An 18297-nucleotide genomic window follows, 5' to 3' on the forward strand; every position below is an offset into this window, starting at 1 on the left:
AGGGGAAGGGAGGGAGAAAGGGAGGGAGAGAAACATCGACTGGTTGCCTTTTGTATACACCCAAACCAGGGATTGAACCCACAACCAAGGCATGTGCCCTGACCAGGAATTGAACCGGTAACCTTTCACTTTGTAGGAGGATGCCCAACCAACTAAGCCACACTGGGCAGGGTTCTTTTTTCTATATGAGTCTGGTTAAAGGTTTGTCAGTCTTGTTTATCTTTTCAAAGAACTGCTCCTGGTTTCATTAATTTTTTTTGGTCTTGTTTTTTTATACTCCATTTTGTTTATTTCTGCTGTGATCTTTATTATTTTCTTCCTCCTCACTTTGGGCTTTGTTTGTTGTTTCTTTTAAAGTTCCATTAAGTATAAAATTAGACTTTATTTAAGATTTTTCTTGCTTTTTAAGATAGGCCTGTAATGCTATGAGTAGTCCTCTTAAGACTGCTTTCAATGTGTCCCATAGATTTTGGGTTGTTGTGTTCTCATTTTCATTTGTTTCAAGGTATTTTTGATTTTTTCCCTTGATCTCATTGTTAAACCCATTCATAGTTTAGTAACATGTTATTTAGCCCTCGTGTTTTTGTGCATTTTTCAGTTTTCTTCTTATGATTGATTTCTAGTTTCATAGCATTATGGTCAGAGAAATGCTTGATATTACTTCAGTCTTCTTAAATTTATTGAGACTTGTTTTGTGTCCTAACATGTGGTCTATCCTAGAAAAGGTTCCCTGTACACTTGAGAAGAATGCATATTCTGCTGCTTGAGGGTGAAGTGTTCTGAAGATACTAATTAAATCCATCTGATTTATTGTGTCATTATGGCCACCATTTCCATGTTGATTTTCTGCTGGAAGATCTATTTATTGATGTCAATGGGATGTTAAAATCCCCTATGACTGTATTACTGTTGATCTCTCACTTTTTACTTATCAAGATTTGCTTTACATATTTATGTGCTCCTATGTTGGGTTCATAAAGGTTTACTAGAGTTATATCCTCTTGTGGAATGCTCCCTTTATCATTATGTAGTGTCCTTCTTTGTCTCTTATTATAGCCTTAGTTTAAAGTTTATTTGGTCAGATAACTATTGCTACCCCAGCTTTTTTTGCCCTTTCCATTTGCACAAAATATCTTTTTCCATTCCTTTACTTTTAGTTTGTGTATATCTTTCTTTCTCAGGTGGGTCTCTGGGAGACAGCATATGTATGGGTCTTGGTTTCTTATCCATTCAGCTACCCTTTGCCTTTTTATTGGAGCATTTAATCCACTTACATTTAAAGTGATTATTGATAGGTACATATTTTTTTGCCATTTTATTCTTTTAACTATGTTCCTCCATTTTTGTTTCTCTGCTTCCCTTCCTCCTCCCCCTCCTCTCCCTTCTTTCTTCCTTTAACATTTCTTGTAATACTGGTTAGGTGTTAACAAACTCCTTTGGCTTTTTCTTGTCTGGGAACCTCTTTATTTCTCTTTCAATTTTAAATGTTAGCTTTGCTGGGTAAAGTAGTCTTAGTTATAGGTCTTTGCCTTTCATCACTTCGAATATTTCATGCTAATCCCTTCTGGCCTGAAATGTTTCTGTTGAGAAATCAGCTGACAGTCTTATGGGAACTCCCTTGTGGGGGGCTGTCTTTCTCTTGCTGCTTTTAAGATTCTCTCTTTCTCTTTAACTTCTGACATTTTAATTACGATGTTTCTTGGTGTGAGCCTTTTTGGGTCCATCTTGTTTGGGACTCCCTGTACTTCCTGGACTTGTATGTCTTTTTTTCTTCACCAGCTTAGGGAAGTTTTCAGTCATTATTTCTTCAAATAGGTTCTTAATACCTTGCACGCTCTCTCTTCCTTCTCATACTCTTATGATGTGGATGTTGTTACACTGCGTGTTGCCCTAAAGATATTTTAAACTATCCTCACTTTTAAAAATTCTTCTTTCTTTTTGCTGCTCTGATTGGGTGACTTTTTTCCTACCTTGTCTTTCAAATTGCTGATTCAGTCCTCTGCTTCATCCAGCCTACTGTTCATTCCTCTGAGTATTCCTCATTTCAGATACTGTATTCTTCATTTTTGATTGGTCCTTTTTTACGGTTTCTGTGCTTTTTTACATGCTGTTGAATGGCTTTATAACCATTACTTTGAACTCTACGTCTAATAAATTATTTGCCTCCATTTTATTTAGCTGTTTTTCTGGATATTTCTTCTGTTATTTTGTTTGGGGCCTGTTTGTCTCTTCATTTTGTGTCTGTTTCTATTTATTAGACAGATCTGCCATGACTTCCTGTCTTTGTGTGGTGACCTTATGTAGTGGGTGTCCTGTGAGGTCCAGTGGTGCAGTCTCCTCGATCCCCTGAGCTCGGTGCTCCAGCAATGTCACTCATATAGGTTATGTGGACCCTTCTGTTATAATTGAGTCTTGATTGCGATTGGCCTGTTTGTGCGTGGGATTGACACTCAGGCTGGCAGACTATGCAGCTCAACCCTGACCATGGTGTGCGTAGTGCTGTGCAGGTGTTGTTCTTTCAATTTAAGTAATGTTTGTGATTTGGTTTATATTTTTTAATTCTGAGAAATGGAATATTACATGTAGAATTCATTGCAGTTTTTGCTGTAGGATACTTGCTATTGTGCTAGACATTCTGGAACTTTTTATACACAAACACATATTTTTGTCTTTTCTTCCATATATCCTTAATACAAGACAGTGTTGAAGAGTACATTTTGTGATGAGATCATAGGAATAATTGATATTGCTTAGCTCTCCCTAAATTCTTTGCTAGTAACACATCAACTCACTAGCATTCTTTTTTTAAGAGACATATAAAGAAAGAGAGGGGATTTTGTATTTTTATTTATTAAAAAAAATTTAAGTTTATTGATTAAAAAAATTTTTTACATATGTTTATTGATTTTAGAGAGAAAGGGAGGGAGGGAAGGAGGAAGTGAGAACAAGAGAGAGAAACATGATATGAGAGAAAAACATTGGTTAGTTGCCTCCTGTACGCACACCAACTGGGGATCAAACCCACAACCTATGTATGTGCCCTGATCAGGAATCGAACCCACAACCTTTTTGGTGTACAGGATATTGCTGCAGCCAACTGAGCCATCTGGCCAGGGATTAAATTTTGATGAAGTTCAGTTTACCTGCTTTTTCTCTTGTTGCCTTTGCTTTTTGTGCCACATTTGAGAAATTATTGCCAAGCCAAATGTCATGGTGCTTTTCCCCTACATTTAGATTTTTCCCTTACCTTTAGGTTTTTGATCCACTGTGAGTTAATTTTTGTTTATGGTATAAGGTAGGGGTTCATTTTCATTCTTTTGAAAGTTTGTATCTAGTTTTCCTAGTACTATTTGTTGAAAAGAATGTTCTTTCCCCATTGAATTGTCTTGGCACCCATGTCAAAAGTCGTTTGACTATATATGTGTGAGAGTTTATTTCTGGGCTCCCTGTTTAATTCCATTGTTCTTTCTGTCTGTATTTATGTTAATATTATACTGTTTTGATTATTATAGATTTGTAGTAAATTTTGGAACCAGAAATGAGAATCTTCCAATTTTTTTCTTTGTCTAAGCAAAGGAAGCCAATTTGAAAAGGCTACATACTGTGTGACATTTTGAAAATGCAAAACTATAAAAACAGGGAAAAAGAGATGGGTGATTACAGGGGGTTGTGGAGAGGAAGGGATGAATACATGAAGCACAGAAGATTTTTAGTGCAGTGAAACTACTCTTTATGGTACTGTAGTGATGCATACATACATGGAATTACAAAAGTGAACCCTAATGTCAATTAGGGACTTTGAATGGTAATGATATGTCATCATAGGTTCATTGATTCTAACAAATGTACCACTGTGGTGAGGGATGTTTGTAATGGTGGAAGCTGGGCATATGCAAGGCAGGTGTATATGGAGAAATCTCTATATCTTCTGCTTAATTTTCCTGTGAACCTAAACTGCTCTAAAAATCAAAGTCTATTAAAATATACAAGGCATGGCAAAAGAAGGTTTACAGTTGTTCATATGGAAAATAATGCAATAATTAACAAATAATAATACAAGAATAAACTCTGTTTCACATATATCTGTAAATCTACTTTTGCCAACCCCTGTACATGACTATAAAATGTTATCTTTGCTTGGATATTCGATATTAAGAAGTTGTTAATTTTTTAAGGTATGATAATGGTATTGTTTTGTTAAAGTAGGCCTTGTGTTTCAGATATATACTGAAATCTTTAAAGATGAAATGATACCTGCAATTTATTTCAAAATTATTAAAAGGGGGTGAAGTGGGTGAGGATTGACTTTGGTAATTGTTTCACCTGAGTAATGGACACCTGGGGGTTTGTTATGCTGTTATGTGTACTTTTATATAATTGAAGATTTCTAATAAAAAGTTTAAAAAGTAAAGAATGGCCAGAATATGATTAAAAAAGTGATATGCTTTATAATTGCTTGCTTTTTACAAATTAGCACCTTTTAACACATATAAAACTTACAACACAATGTGTTATCTACAAGGTAATAACAGAATATCTAAAAATTAATTCATAGTATATTAAAGGAAGATATCCTAATAACTTCAAACAAGTTTAAGGTTTTATGTTGAATGTTGTTTACTTACAATTCTGGTGTTGTGTCTTCCTGTTTACGAGGAGGGACCCCCAAAAACCCAGAATTTATTTATTAAAATTTGTTATTTATTCTTTTTTAAAAAAATATTTATTTTTAGGGAGAGGGAAGGGAGGAAGAAAGAGAGGGAGAGAAAGATCAGTCACCTCTCGCAGGCCCCCAGCTGGGACAGGGCCCAGAACCCAAGCACCGGCCTCAACCAGGCATCGAGCCAGTGACTCTTTGGTTTGCAGGCTGGTGCTCAATCCACTGAGCCACATCAGCCAGGGCTGTGTGTTTATTCTTACACATTTAAACTTCAGTCACCTTCAAAGTACTCTCCATTCTATGCAATATGCCTATCAAGATGTTTTTTCACTGCTCAGAACAGGTTTTGAACTTGTTGATTTTGATGCCTTTTAGTGCTTCTGCTGTTTTTTGTTTCACCTCTTGCACATGGGCAAACCGTTTCCCTTTGAGGACTTTGTCATCTGGGGAAACAAAAAAAAAGTCGATCAGGGTGAATAGGGGGGGGTCATGCTGTTTTTGGTCAAAAACTGCTTAACACTCAGCGTGGTGTGGGCAGGTGCACTCGTAAATCACCCAACATGAAATTGGCAAACGAAAGATTCTTAAAAAAAAATTCACTGAAGTGAAGTGCAGCCTCTCACAACAACATAAGCTGGTACACTGATACAGATGTATCGAGGAAAGCCTATGCTGCAAGGGGCCCCCCTCCAGAAGATAATTCTGATTTTTGAGGGGATACCCCTCATATATAGATTCACTTGGAAATAAAGTTGAAAGGTTAAATTAGAGACCCTCTGTTAGCCCTTCCTGTGATATACTCATAAAGTGACTGATAATTATTATTGTTTTCAGTTAATAACAGTAAGGTTGGAACAGGTGTTTGGATAGGGGAAGAGTTGGAATTTGATTGAGAACTGCTTTAGTTCTTACCACATATATTTTGGTATTTACTGTTTAAGCAATGGGAAGGTACTCTTCTGCATTTAAGTATTTTTACACTTTGTTACTGTCATCTGTCTTTGTGAAAGCTGGATATTGGTCAGTCACAAGCACTTTCTTATTCTTGCAAGGCAGTTATTTTTGTCATAATTACAGGGCTTTTTGAAAATTGGGATATGATTTTTTCCACTTTCTAAAATGAAGAGAAATAAGTGGGCATTTGATGATTTAAATGTTCAAGAATTGCAAAGAAGTGTTGTTCACACTGTACGGGGTATAAATAGGCACAAATGGTACTTGAGTATAAAGCTTGTTTGTAAATTTGGCAGTAGGAGTTGTTATACGGAAAGCCTAATGACTGGGAAGTTTTAAAAAGAAAAGAACTAATAATAAAGGCATCCTCATACGTTCTTATTATATGCTACATTTTACATGTATTTTGTCGTTTAATCCTCATAAAAGCCTTGTGAGGGGAATAATTAACATTTCAGTTATAAGGAAAAACTGAGGTTCAAAGAGTTCAAATTATTCACACAAAGGCATTTGGCTAGTGAATTATAAAGTTAAGATTGGAACCTAGAAATACCACATTAAAGAAAAGTACATGTGAACACACAAGTGGAACATTTTAACCAACACTTAACTGGTACATTGTATAGCATACATATTATAAACCATTATAATGTATCTCTTTACAGTTAGGCAAGTGACATAGATCCTGTTATTTAAGGTCATGCATAACGATTTGGCCTATAAAACTTGAGGTCACTATTATTAATAAACTGCTTAAAATGTGTTTGTCATTGCTCAGGTTGTTAATTTGAGTGTGTACAATATAGTGCAACCCAGATAAGTGTATATTAATATTTGTTTCTCCATTCATGTATTCATTTGTGCAATGATTTTACTAATCAAAGAGCAATAAACAATTTTGTCGAGTACCTATGTTATTGCAGTGTGATACCAGTATCAAAATACTTTAGTCCATTGCTCCATGGAGTTTACATTCTAGTTTGGGAAAATGGAGAATAAGTGCAATAGATTGAAGTAGATTGTGTTAGTTGTAATAATAAAAATATGTGTTAGTTGTAATAATAAAAATATAAGGTATTTTGTGTATAAATATGTAATTTTTTTTATAAGGTTGACTTTTTTTTTAAAGATTTTATTTATTTTTAAAGAGAGGGCAAAGGAGGGAGAAAGAAAGAAAGAGAGAGAGAGAAACATCGATGTTAGAAACATTGATAGGTTATCCTCCATATGTGCCCTGACTGGGGACTGAACCTGCAGCCCAGGCAAGTACCCTGACTAGGACTCGAACTGGTGACTTTTCTCTTTGCAGGATGACACCCAACCAACTGAACCACACCAGTCAGGGCCAGACTGACTTTCCTTGTTGACTCTGTGCCTCTAGCTCAAAAAACTGGGGAAAGTACTTAGATGGTGTTTGCAATGTGGTGGGATATTTTTTTGTTACAGTCACAGGGGTAGTTACTGGCATTTAACAATTTTTATTTTTATTTAATTAATTTTCTTTTCCTCACCAGAGGACCTGCTCATTGATTCTAGAGAGAGGGGAAGGGAAGGATTGGCGATAGGGAGAGAAACATTGATTAGTTACCTCTCACACGTGCCCTGACTGGGAACTGAACCCACAACCTTTTGGTTTATAAGACGACACTCAACTAACTGAGCCACGTTGGCCAGGACACTACTGGCATTTAGTAATCTGGGACTAGGGCTGTTAAATACTCTGTGTGAAACAGGAGTGTGCTGCCCAGTGAAGAATTGGCCCACCCAAAATACCAAGAGTACCCTTTTTTTGAGAAACACTGACTAACCTGGTTTCTGGCAGGCAAATTCAACATTATCTAGTAATTTTAAATCCAGGATTATTAACTCTTGCTCAGTTGCTTCAAATCTCTTCTGCTTATCTTTTCCATTAGATTTAGGTACTGATTTTGGTACTAATTCAACTGACCCGAGTATTTTATTTCATCATAGTCTTTGTCTTTTTGAGAACAAGGGTCAGTGTTTCTCAGTCTCTTCTATTTTGTATTGTGTACACACTATCTGTGTCAGTCGTAGGTGCTGTCTAGTGTTGTTTTTGTGGTGTACGTGACATTCAGTTTTCATGTATTTCTCTGGTATGGGTGATTGTACAGAAATGCTTCCGCTGCCTGGGTCCCATTTTCTCTCCATTCCAGGTAGTCTCTTGGCAAGTCAGCTACTTCTCTAACTAAGTTGTGTTTGTCTAATCCAATTGGAAATGTGAAGGATCCCTTCCACATTATCTTTAGGCCCATGGGATATTGGGAAGGATGGATGTTCTTGGATCTTCTGTTTAACTGCATTATGCTGCCCTCTACCTTGGTTTTTAAAAAAGATATCTTTGTTTTCATTTTTCCCAAAGCACAAGCCCTCTACTTCTGAAAGTTCCCTACTGCTTTAGTTTTCTAGGGCTGCCATACAGGATACTACTAACTGGGTATCTAAACAACAGAAATTTATTGTGTTACAGTTCCAGAGCATAGAAGTCTGAGCCTGGTGATGACAGGGTTGGTTCCTTCTGAGGGCTTTGAGGGAAAGCTCTGTTCCACCTTTTTCTCCTCAACTTGTAGATGGCTGTCTTTATGTTCATATGGTATTCTCTCTGTATATGTACTGTGTCTAAATTTTTCCTGTTACAAGGTCACCAGTCATTGATTAGGAGTCCACTCTAATGAACTTGATTACCTCTGTGAAGAACCTATCTCCAAATGAGATCGCATTCTGAAGAATTGGGGCTTAAGACTCCAACATATGTATTTGGGGCAGAAACAATGCAACTGTGACATTAACTAATATTATTTTTTCTTCTATTTTTTTTTAAATACAGAAAAAGATCTACTCAAAGTTAAAATATCCCTACCCAACACCTAAAATTATATGAAATATATAGAGAAAGAAAAAGTGCCTATTTCTATCCAACTTTAATCCTTCAACTTACCCATTTTCCTTTACTTTTCTGTGTCAGTACAAACAGCTATCTCATTCTTTTTACAGACTGAAGCATTCCATTTTATGGTTAAACTACAGTTTAATTAATCGTTCCTGTACTGATGAACATTTGAGTAGTTTATAACTTTTGGTTATTACAAGCTGTACAGAGAAAATTTTGTATACATCTTTGTACCTGTGGATATTTTTTATAGGACAGGTCTTCAAAATTGCCTGTATTGGGTCAAAGGGAATGAATACTTAAAAATTTTAAAGGTACTGTTAAACTAACCTACCAATTCATATTACCACCAGCAGGATATGAGAGGTTTCTCTTTTCTCTGTACCATTGAATAATATCAATTTTTTTTAAAAGAAAGCCTTTGCTTTTACCATAGGAAAAAAAATCTCATTCTTTTCATTTTTATTGTCATGAGTGATAGTATATCTTTATTTATTGACCATTTTACATGTATTTACCTATGTGAGTTCTTTGCCTCTTTTTATTGAAAGTATTTGTATTTTTTACTCATTCATTGAAGCTCTTTATATTTAATGGATCTAGCTTTTTGTCTGTTACATATAGCACAAATATTTTATCCAGTCTATTATGTCATTCTTTTTGGTGCTATTATAAATGAAATTGCTTTTGCAATTTTTTTTCAGATTGTTCAATATTAGTATATAGAAATGTGACTGATTTTTGTGCTTTAACTTTGCATCCTGCAGCTTTGATGAATTCATTTATTCTAATTGGGTTTTTTAATATTTTTTATTTTTTGTAGAATCTTTAGAGTTTTCTACACAAGATCATATCTTCTGCAAACAGATAATTTTACATCTTCTTGTTCAATTTTGATGCCTTTTATTTATTTTTGTTACCTGATTACTTTGGCTAGCACTTCCAGTACTATGTTGAACAGAAGATGTGAAAGCTGGTAATATTTGCCTTGTTCCTGATCTTAGAGGAAAAATCTTTCAGTATTTCATCATTGAATATGATGTTTGCTGTGACTTTTTCAATATATGGACTTTATTATGCTGTATTTTTCCTTCTATTTCTAGTTTTTTTAGTGCTTTTGTTTTAAAAGGGAGTTGAATTTTTTCAAATGCTTTTTCCATATTAGTTGAGATGATCATTGGGGTTCCACGCCCCCATTTATTCTGTTAATGTATATTACATTGATTTTTTTTATGTTGAACCATCGCAGATTTAATCTCTGTCATTTCCTAATAAAACCTTCCCTGGTCATGCCAATCTAGGTAAAGCCTAGATTACATAATCTTTTTTACCATGCACTTGTTTGAAACACATAATTTTACATTCACTTGTGTGATTGTTTGATTTTGGATTATAACCTCCATAGGCCATTAATTCCATGAAGACAAGGAGTATATCTGTTCACTGTCATACCCAGTGGGGTAGCATGGTGCCCAGCACATAGTCAGGGTTCAAATATTTATTGAATAAATGAGTAAATTAGGGCTTTTTGGTTTTACCTCTTCATTAGAAAGGCTATTGAAGGATTTCAGGAAGATTAACATAATTAAATTTACTTTTTAGAAAGTTCTGTCATTTCATATCTGTGTGAAAGATGAATTGGAAAAAAATTCTGAAGACTAGAAAGACAGATAATTGATTGATTATGACGATCATCTAGGTTTTAGGTAATAAATGCCTGAAAAAAAGGAAGCAGCCTTAGATATGGAGAGAAAGAGATGGGATTTGGGGGGAACTATTTAAGAGGGGAAGCCAACAGTACCTATTTACTGACTGGATATGGTCATGGTATGGGAGAAGGAATAGTCAAGTATCAAATTAAAATGAAATATAAGCATTAGTATGAGGCAGCATTACATAGTGGATAAGAACAGAGCCTGGGGAAACTTATGTAACTTACTAGCTGTACTACTGAGCACTTTTACTTAACATTTGTTTATTTAACTCTGTTAATTATAAAAGGTGTCTTCATAGAACTTTCGAGGTTAAATGAGATAATAGATGTGAAGTGCCTCGTATTTATACAGTTTGTTATGAACTTGAACAAGTCATTTAACCATCCAAACTCAGTTTCTTCTGAGAGATAATAATAGATTCCTTGTTCTTCCTTCATCATAGAGTTACTTTGAAAATGTAAAGCCTCTGAAAACTGTAGATGGGTAAGCATCATAGCTAGATATATTAATAATCTCTAATAGGAGAGAAAAGGATTTCTCTCACATTGTCTTTAATTTCACTTCATTTCGTGGTTCATCTTTGTAAGATATAGGATACATCTTGGCCATAAAAAATGGGATTAGTATAGAATTTACCCTACTGAGAACAGCTTTATGCTCGTATGAAGTTCTCTATGATAAGTGACTAATGAGTTTTCAAGAAAATAAATCTTAACAGGTAGCTAAGGAGATTCTTATTGCCTAGTGTGGAAGGGAGAAAGAAGTAAAATTATCAAGAGCAAACCCTGGACGGTGGAAATAGGGTGCTAGTGAAAACAGCTGGTATGATGATTATTCCATACACAAGGGTAGTAAAAAACAGAAGTGCTGAAGCCCAAAATTCCCAACCTTTGTTTATTTCACTCTGCTCTGTTACCTTTCCAAACAGAAATAGCAGATGTAACTGTCTATAAATGCCTATGTTATTTGATATTGTGTATCGGAAGTTTGCCTATGGGCAGCTCAGATTTTTTCCCCGTGTTATGTATTTGCTGATGTTGGCTAAGATTTTTATTTTCAGCCAAGACTTTCACTTTCTGTATTGCTGGCAGACATATAATCTCACACTCTTGCTTTTGAATTGGTCTTGTGCCCAGTTTCTTCAACTGTATTCTCCTTTGAAGTTTTTAGTGGTGTAGTAATAATGAGGTATCCTATCAGCCAGTGTTGCTCAATACTGGTTTACTTCCGTTATCCTGTGATCTTAAGTAAATTTAGTATGTTCTTTTTCCTGCAGGTTTTCTGTGCTTCCTGCTGTAGCCTGAAATGTAAACTGTTATACATGGATAGAAAGGAAGCTAGAGTATGTGTAATCTGCCACTCAGTGCTAATGAATGGTAAGTATTAAAACTGGTTGAATTCACAGTTATTGAGAACAAGAGAATCTCCTGTCTTTCTCCACAAGTTGTTTAGCTTCTGAAATGTCATAACTTCTAACTGAAAATATTGAGCTAAATTTCCATGTTTTGAAAATATTTTAGCATTTCAGAATTCCTGTGCCTAATGTACTGAATGAGTGCTAAGTTCAGGTAAGTTTGCAGAAAGAATGGAAGTTCTTGTGGAAATGTGGTGCTATGTGGCTGTTAATGTTCCTGTGAAATTATCAGAGTGGGATGGGGGTATGCGGCTCTTGATCACTTAGATCATGAAGTACTAAAATTGGACTGAGGTTTTCCTTTCAAGGGAAGCTCTTTCTGTGAAATAGCTTAATAACTTAGAATAAATTATTATTAACGTCTTATTTCATTCATCTTGTTAAAAATAAATATTGTAGCATCTAGGATTGAATAGAAAATTACATTATCTGTTATCTCCTTAATATTATTTAAATTTATTATAAGGATTATGGTTTTGAATTTATTTATATGGTAAAAGAATACGGCCTGGAGAAGGTAAATGTGGCTTATCCAGTGGTCCTCTTGTGCAGGATTGGAAGTGAATCCAATGGCATTTTAGTTAAGTTAAACAAACAAAAACCACCGGAGAATTCTTGTAAAGAGATATGATTGATCAGGCTGTAGTATTTTTCTCTTTGAGTGATTCTTTGTACAGTTGTCAGAACAATTACTAATAGACAAAAAATGTTGACTTGGACACCACTGCTACATGTGCAAGGGTGGTGTGCTTCCTGGAAGCTGACGCTTATCTGCTCGAGGCCCTTCCTGCTCTGTCTGTCTGTGTTGCTCATAGTGATGTTTTCATGTTGCTGGCTTATTAACCTATTGCATGTCAGTTAATCTGATCTGTTCTAATCTCCTATAAGCCACCCAATTTCCTCCCATTTCTGTATTCTTATAATTTGGATCAAATATGAATTCATTCTCTTTACTCCTAAAGGTCATTTTTCAGATGGTTGTTATTTCACTCTGTTGCTCAATTGGTGATTTTTATTCCTGCTTTCATTTTCAGACATATATCCACAGATAAGAGCATGCTGCTTAATTACAATACCCAATACCTCTTTTATTTGGTGAGGTCTTTCAACTTGATAGTTTGTTTGTTTTTTTTTATAACTTGGCAAAGCTAAAGATGAAGGAATTGGCAAGAATTCACATGACTACTTACTATTTATTAAGCAAGGATGCCCTTAATGGGATCCCAAAGTAATCTACTTTTCCTGGTTTTTCCAGTGTCTTTCCTTTCGCATGGCTTAGCCTGGTCTTTTACTGAATATTTAATTTGATGCTTTTCAGTGTTCCCTATCCCTTTTTCCTTTTCTCTTCCCCTCTTTCTGCCAATGCTTTCAAAGGAACATAGCTGTTGTTTTTAGCCTTGTCCTGCGTTTGGAGGCAATAAATATTCAAAATCTTATCGATTATTCTTTGATGTTCAATGAGATTTTTAAAAAGATGTTCAAAAAATCAGGTGGTTTCTATACCTGGGTATGTGCTATTACCTGAACCTGGATATAAAATTTGATAGCTTTCATTTCTGTAGCATCTTTCATCCTATTTACTTTAAAGAGAGTAGTTGATATGTCAGTAGTTAAACTATAGAGTGTACAGTATTTTAACATATTTATGAGCATCTATATTGGTTGATGACACTTATAATGATATTGGCACATTTTCATGTTCAAATGGATCCTGTGCTTTTGAGACACACCAAAGATATGAAATGGTTGTTTGCGCTGGATACTTTTACACAAGGTGACGATTTCACAAAAGCAGAATTCACAGAAATGTTGAGATGCATTTTCCTGAGCTTTAGGCTTCAGAAATTTTCAAATGAGATTTTACCTCTATTAAGAGAAGAACCTAAAAGTCTAGAAATGACAAAGAAAATATACAACGGAGTCATGCTATTTAGTCCCTGATTTTGATTTTTAGTAGAACTTTATAAAATCTGTTGACTATTAAACCTACCCACCCCACCCTCCAAATGTCTAAATGCTATTCCAGTTCCAAATCCTTGATAAGGGAATGTATGGTCTCCTTTAAAAAAGCTAGGGGCCTACTCATTAACTTCAGACTGACATAGCAGTCCGTATCAGAAGTATCATGTAATTCTTATTTGTTGCTTCCAAATAGTTTACTTAACTAAATGGTCTCTCTTATTGAATAAAATTACTTATTTCCTGAATACCTTCACTAGCTGGAAGAGAGATATACTATGAGTGTTAATGAGGAGGAGCTACATTATTTATCCAATATTGAGGAGGTCTTGATGTCCATATTTTGCAATCCATTCACATTGATTGTGTCTGTATTTGCTTTAGCTCAAGCCTGGGAGAACATGATGAGTGCCTCAAGCCAGAGCCCTAACCCTAACAATCCTGCTGAATACTGTTCTACTATCCCTCCCTTGCAGCAGGCTCAGGCCTCAGGAGCCCTGAGCTCTCCACCTCCCACTGTGATGGTACCTGTGGGAGTTTTAAAGCACCCTGGAGCAGAAGGTAGGGGATCCTGTGCTATTCTCTCTCTTTTTCCTCACCAAGTTCCTCTGAAAATGTGCTGATGTGATTTTACAGCACAAGTCTTTAAAACACTGCCGATAAGTCCCTTTGGATGGTTATTAAAGTGGAAGAACAAGGTGAGAAATGTGTTGAGACTATTTGGGGGCAAGTAAAGAATAATAGTGTGTTGCCTGATATTTTGTAGGCACCTCTAAAAATATGCCAGTATTCTCTCCAATTTAATAACGGAGGAATTACACTGCTTATACTTGAAAGGAGATGCAGATTTTGAAGTCTGCCTGCGAAATCCTAACCTCATGTCTACTTTAATGTTCTTTGTAGGTGTTCAGTAAGTGATGAAAATGAGAGTTCCTCCTTCTAACCAGCCTGTTGCTTGCTGGCATATACATAGCCATTTTCTCTTTTCATTTTTAATCTATCCATATAAAAATATGGAAATATCGTGTTAGGTACATAGACCTTTGTAAAATCCAGAACTTTAATTCGGATTATATCGTATGATAGGTAGAAAATTATAGGTTCAACTTATTTTAATTATATCTTTATGAGTATGATATTGTCAGATGAAAGGCACTTTTTAAGTTCAGGAGATTATCAGTAGTAAAAGGAACAATTATATATTTCCTTAAAATGATCTTGTCAGGAAGTTTCCCTTGATAATTAAAACCAATCTTCTTTCATTAATTTTACGTCTTTTTGTCTAGTTAATATTCTCTTCCCCTTGCTAAATAGTCCTCCTCCCCTTTGGAGATCAAAGACTTCTATTGACATGATCATAATCTTCCCCATTCCCCCTCTTCAGATCATTCCTCAGTGATACTCTTTGTATTTTTATGAGTTCAGGCTTTCCTTCTTAACATCTTTATTGTCTTTGCTTCGTTTATCCTTTTTGTTGTTCTTCCCTAGACTCTCTTGTTTTGGCTGTGTGAATTGATATCCCAAATTGGATTTAAAGAGATTATTTCAGCACACTCAGTGTTCCAGCTTTCCCTGTCCTTTTACTAAAGTATCAACTACTTTTGCACTGCCAGATCAGTCTTTTTCTTCTTCAGTTACACTTTAGCCAAAGAGCTGGTCAGTTTGCTTCCCAATTCTTACATATCTGTGCCAACTCTTCCTTTAGTAATTTATGATTCTTCAACATTCTTCAGGGCATCTTTTGTCCTTTAAAAATACTATAGCACTTTTCCAGATACTTTATTCCTGTGGAACCTCATACTTTTAGGAGATGTGGATGTCTACTGCTAGATATTTTTTCTCTGCTATTATTTTATTCCCTAGGCACTTAAAACACCTTCTTTAGTTTCTCTTTTAGTAATATGAGACGGAGTATGTGACATTATTATAGGTATATTTAACAACCCTTAATATTTTAGACCAAAGTGTTTTAAATCTTTACATACAAGTTATAGAAGTAAAGTATATTTACATGTGTATCTTATTAATTTAGAACCACTTTTACACAGAGTTACAGTTCTAATATTTTTAATTATAAGATGCTAAAAAGTGATTTTTTTTTTTTGTACATCTGGAATTGGTGACCTTCTCTTCTTTGATGTTACAAATCCTATCAATATCACATTGATGCCTGTTTTATTTTTCTGGCTCCTCAAGTGGCTCAGCCCAGAGAGCAGAGGCGAGTTTGGTTTGCTGATGGGATCTTGCCCAATGGAGAAGTTGCTGATGCAGCCAAATTAACCGTCAATGGAACTTCCTCTGCAGGAACCCTGGCTGTGTCACATGACCCAGTGAAGCCAGTAACTACCAGTCCTCTACCAGCAGAGGTAAGAAAACAAAAGGGTGAATAAAAGTGATCACTGACTTTACCCAGCATGTGCTGCCTCTGTCCTGCTTTTTTCCTAAGTTGAGTGTCGTTTTGTAGAACCCCATATAAATTTTGATACAGTTTAGTGCCTGTGTGTGTGTGCACGCATGCATGTGTGTATGTATTGCACTAAAGTATATGTGGCAAAATCGGTTCACGTTTGTTCTGTATTTGGAAGTTTTTTTCAGGAGAAAGATTCTTAAATGAAGGCTGTTCTCAGGTGAGCTCAGGCTATCGCTGTAGCTAGAGGATGTGCTAGAGCAGTGGTTCTCAACCTTCCTAATGCCATGACCCTTTAATACAGTTCCTCATGTTGTGGTGACCCCCAACCATAACTAAAGCATAGTAATTAATCACAACAACAATATGTAATTATATATGTGTTTTCTGATGGTCTTAGGCGACCCCTGTGAAAGGGTTGTTCGACCCGCAAAGGGGTCGCGACCCACAGGGTGAGAACCGCTGTGCTAGAGGGAATCCTGGCCCCTTGATACAGTGGTTTTCAGACAGTGTTCCCAGGTTCTGTGGCAGCCTCTCGGGAGTGCCATGGTGAGGAAGAGCCGAGCAATATGAAGATGACTGAGGAATCCCTCTACTCCTTTCTCTCAATCCTAGCATCTCCACTTTCTTCTTTTCTACCTGTTGTATTTCCATGGAAAATTTTTAAAAGGGTCCCAAAGCTTAAAAATTAGCTGAAAATCACTGACTTAATGGTTGGAAGACCCATTATTTACCTAAGGAAATGAGCTCATACTGTGCCATTACTTCCATCATGTCTCTGTAGGATATACTGGTCACAGTTTTGGGGCTAATGGGATTCTCTTTCCTTGGGACCTAATTTCCAGAAGGGGACAAATACCAGCTACTTGATCTGGAGTCAGTGAGAAAACAGAGTCACCTAGGTCCAAAATGAGAAATTGCACACATAGGATCTTTCTGTATAGTGAGACCTTTTCTGTTGCTGATTGCCTCCTTAAATTTGGTGGTCAAGGCCAATAATTCCACACCTAAATATGTGTCCATCTTTAAAAAAAAAAAGGACTTCTGGCCAAGATGGGGGCCTAGACAGATACGCTGCATCTCCCTCCACAACTAAGAAGGAATACAACTACTTCAAAACTAGAGACAACTAGAAGTTCCAGAAAATTGAGCTGCATGGAAGTCCAACAAACATAAAGAAGAAATACTCATCCAGACAGTATCTCAAAGTGCCTGCCATCCTGGAGTTAAGGGGCCCAGTGATCATTCATTCAGACAGGGGTTTCCCTACAAAAGAGAAAATCAGAATGTAGAGAAATGCAAAACCTTCAAAGAAAGAGAAACCAAAAAATGGAGAAAACCTGAGTCCCTGAAGCACTACCAGGAGGCAGTTGCTATCCTGCCAGAAGAACCTTCACTGCTAAAGCCTGAGAAAGAATAAGTTTCTATTGTGTCAAGGCATGTTTGCTTAAGGTGCTATAACTACTAACTACCCCAATTAATATGTTAGTCAATAAAGTATTTTGAAATTTAAAAAAAAAACACAAGAGGATCAAAGTTTGGATAAAGTTTTTACTCTTGAAGTTTTCATAGAATTGTCAGTTACTATTTATATTTATGTTCAGTAATTTTCTTTCAGTAATTTATATAACATGGATTTTATTGTAACTGAAATTGCCTGTTATTAAGATTAGATTTATTGACATACAGAGCTAAATTTCTGTTAGGCGAAGGAACATTAAACCATGTGTTATCTATCTTCAAATCTAAGTATTTTTTATTTTTTTATTTTTTTATTTTTCAAAGGCTATAGAGGGTGACAGTCAGAACTGTGTCTTAGTCTTCTTTGTATCTTGCATCCTACATGTTACTTTGTCAAGACAGTTCCTTCTTTTTTCCTTCAGTTGTTTATTTGGAAAAATTTCAAACTCACAGAAAAGTTGCAAGAACAGGACAGCGAACACCCATATACTCTTCACTTATATTTACCAGTTGTTCCCATTTTGCCATGTTTACCCTTACACACACACACACACACACACACACTTATTTTTTTAAGTATATTTTATTGATTGTGTTGTTACAGTGGTTCCAATTTTTTTCCCGTTTGCTCCCCTCTGCCCAGTACCCCCTTCCCTCCAGCAATCCCATCCCCCTTAGTTCATGTCCATGGGTCGTGCATATAAGTTCTTTGGCTTCACTCTTTCCTAAATTATTCTTAACTTCCCCCTGTCTATTTTGTACCAACCAATTATGATTCTTAATCCCTGTACCATTTACCCATTTCTCCCCCACCCACCT

The 18297-nt window shown here is 35.8% G+C and overlaps 1 protein-coding gene across 2 annotated transcripts in view; it reads left to right on the forward strand.

Moving 5' to 3' along the window:
- ZFYVE9 (zinc finger FYVE-type containing 9) overlaps positions 1-18297 on the forward strand; it is a 75891-nt gene that overhangs the window by 9599 nt on the left and 47995 nt on the right. The window contains exons 3-5 of one of the 2 annotated variants that reach the window (XM_090269456.1): positions 11514-11613; positions 13995-14171; positions 15807-15976. In XM_090269456.1, coding sequence (XP_090125582.1) covers positions 11514-11613; positions 13995-14171; positions 15807-15976 — 447 coding nt within the window. The remainder of the gene's footprint in view (positions 1-11513; positions 11614-13994; positions 14172-15806; positions 15977-18297) is intronic. The other variant, XM_090269457.1, reaches the window with a different exon arrangement.

The sequence above is a fragment of the Furipterus horrens genome, unplaced genomic scaffold (assembly GCF_987537825.1).
Source record: "Furipterus horrens unplaced genomic scaffold, mFurHor1.1.pri manual_scaffold_3, whole genome shotgun sequence".
NCBI lineage: Eukaryota > Metazoa > Chordata > Mammalia > Chiroptera > Furipteridae > Furipterus > Furipterus horrens.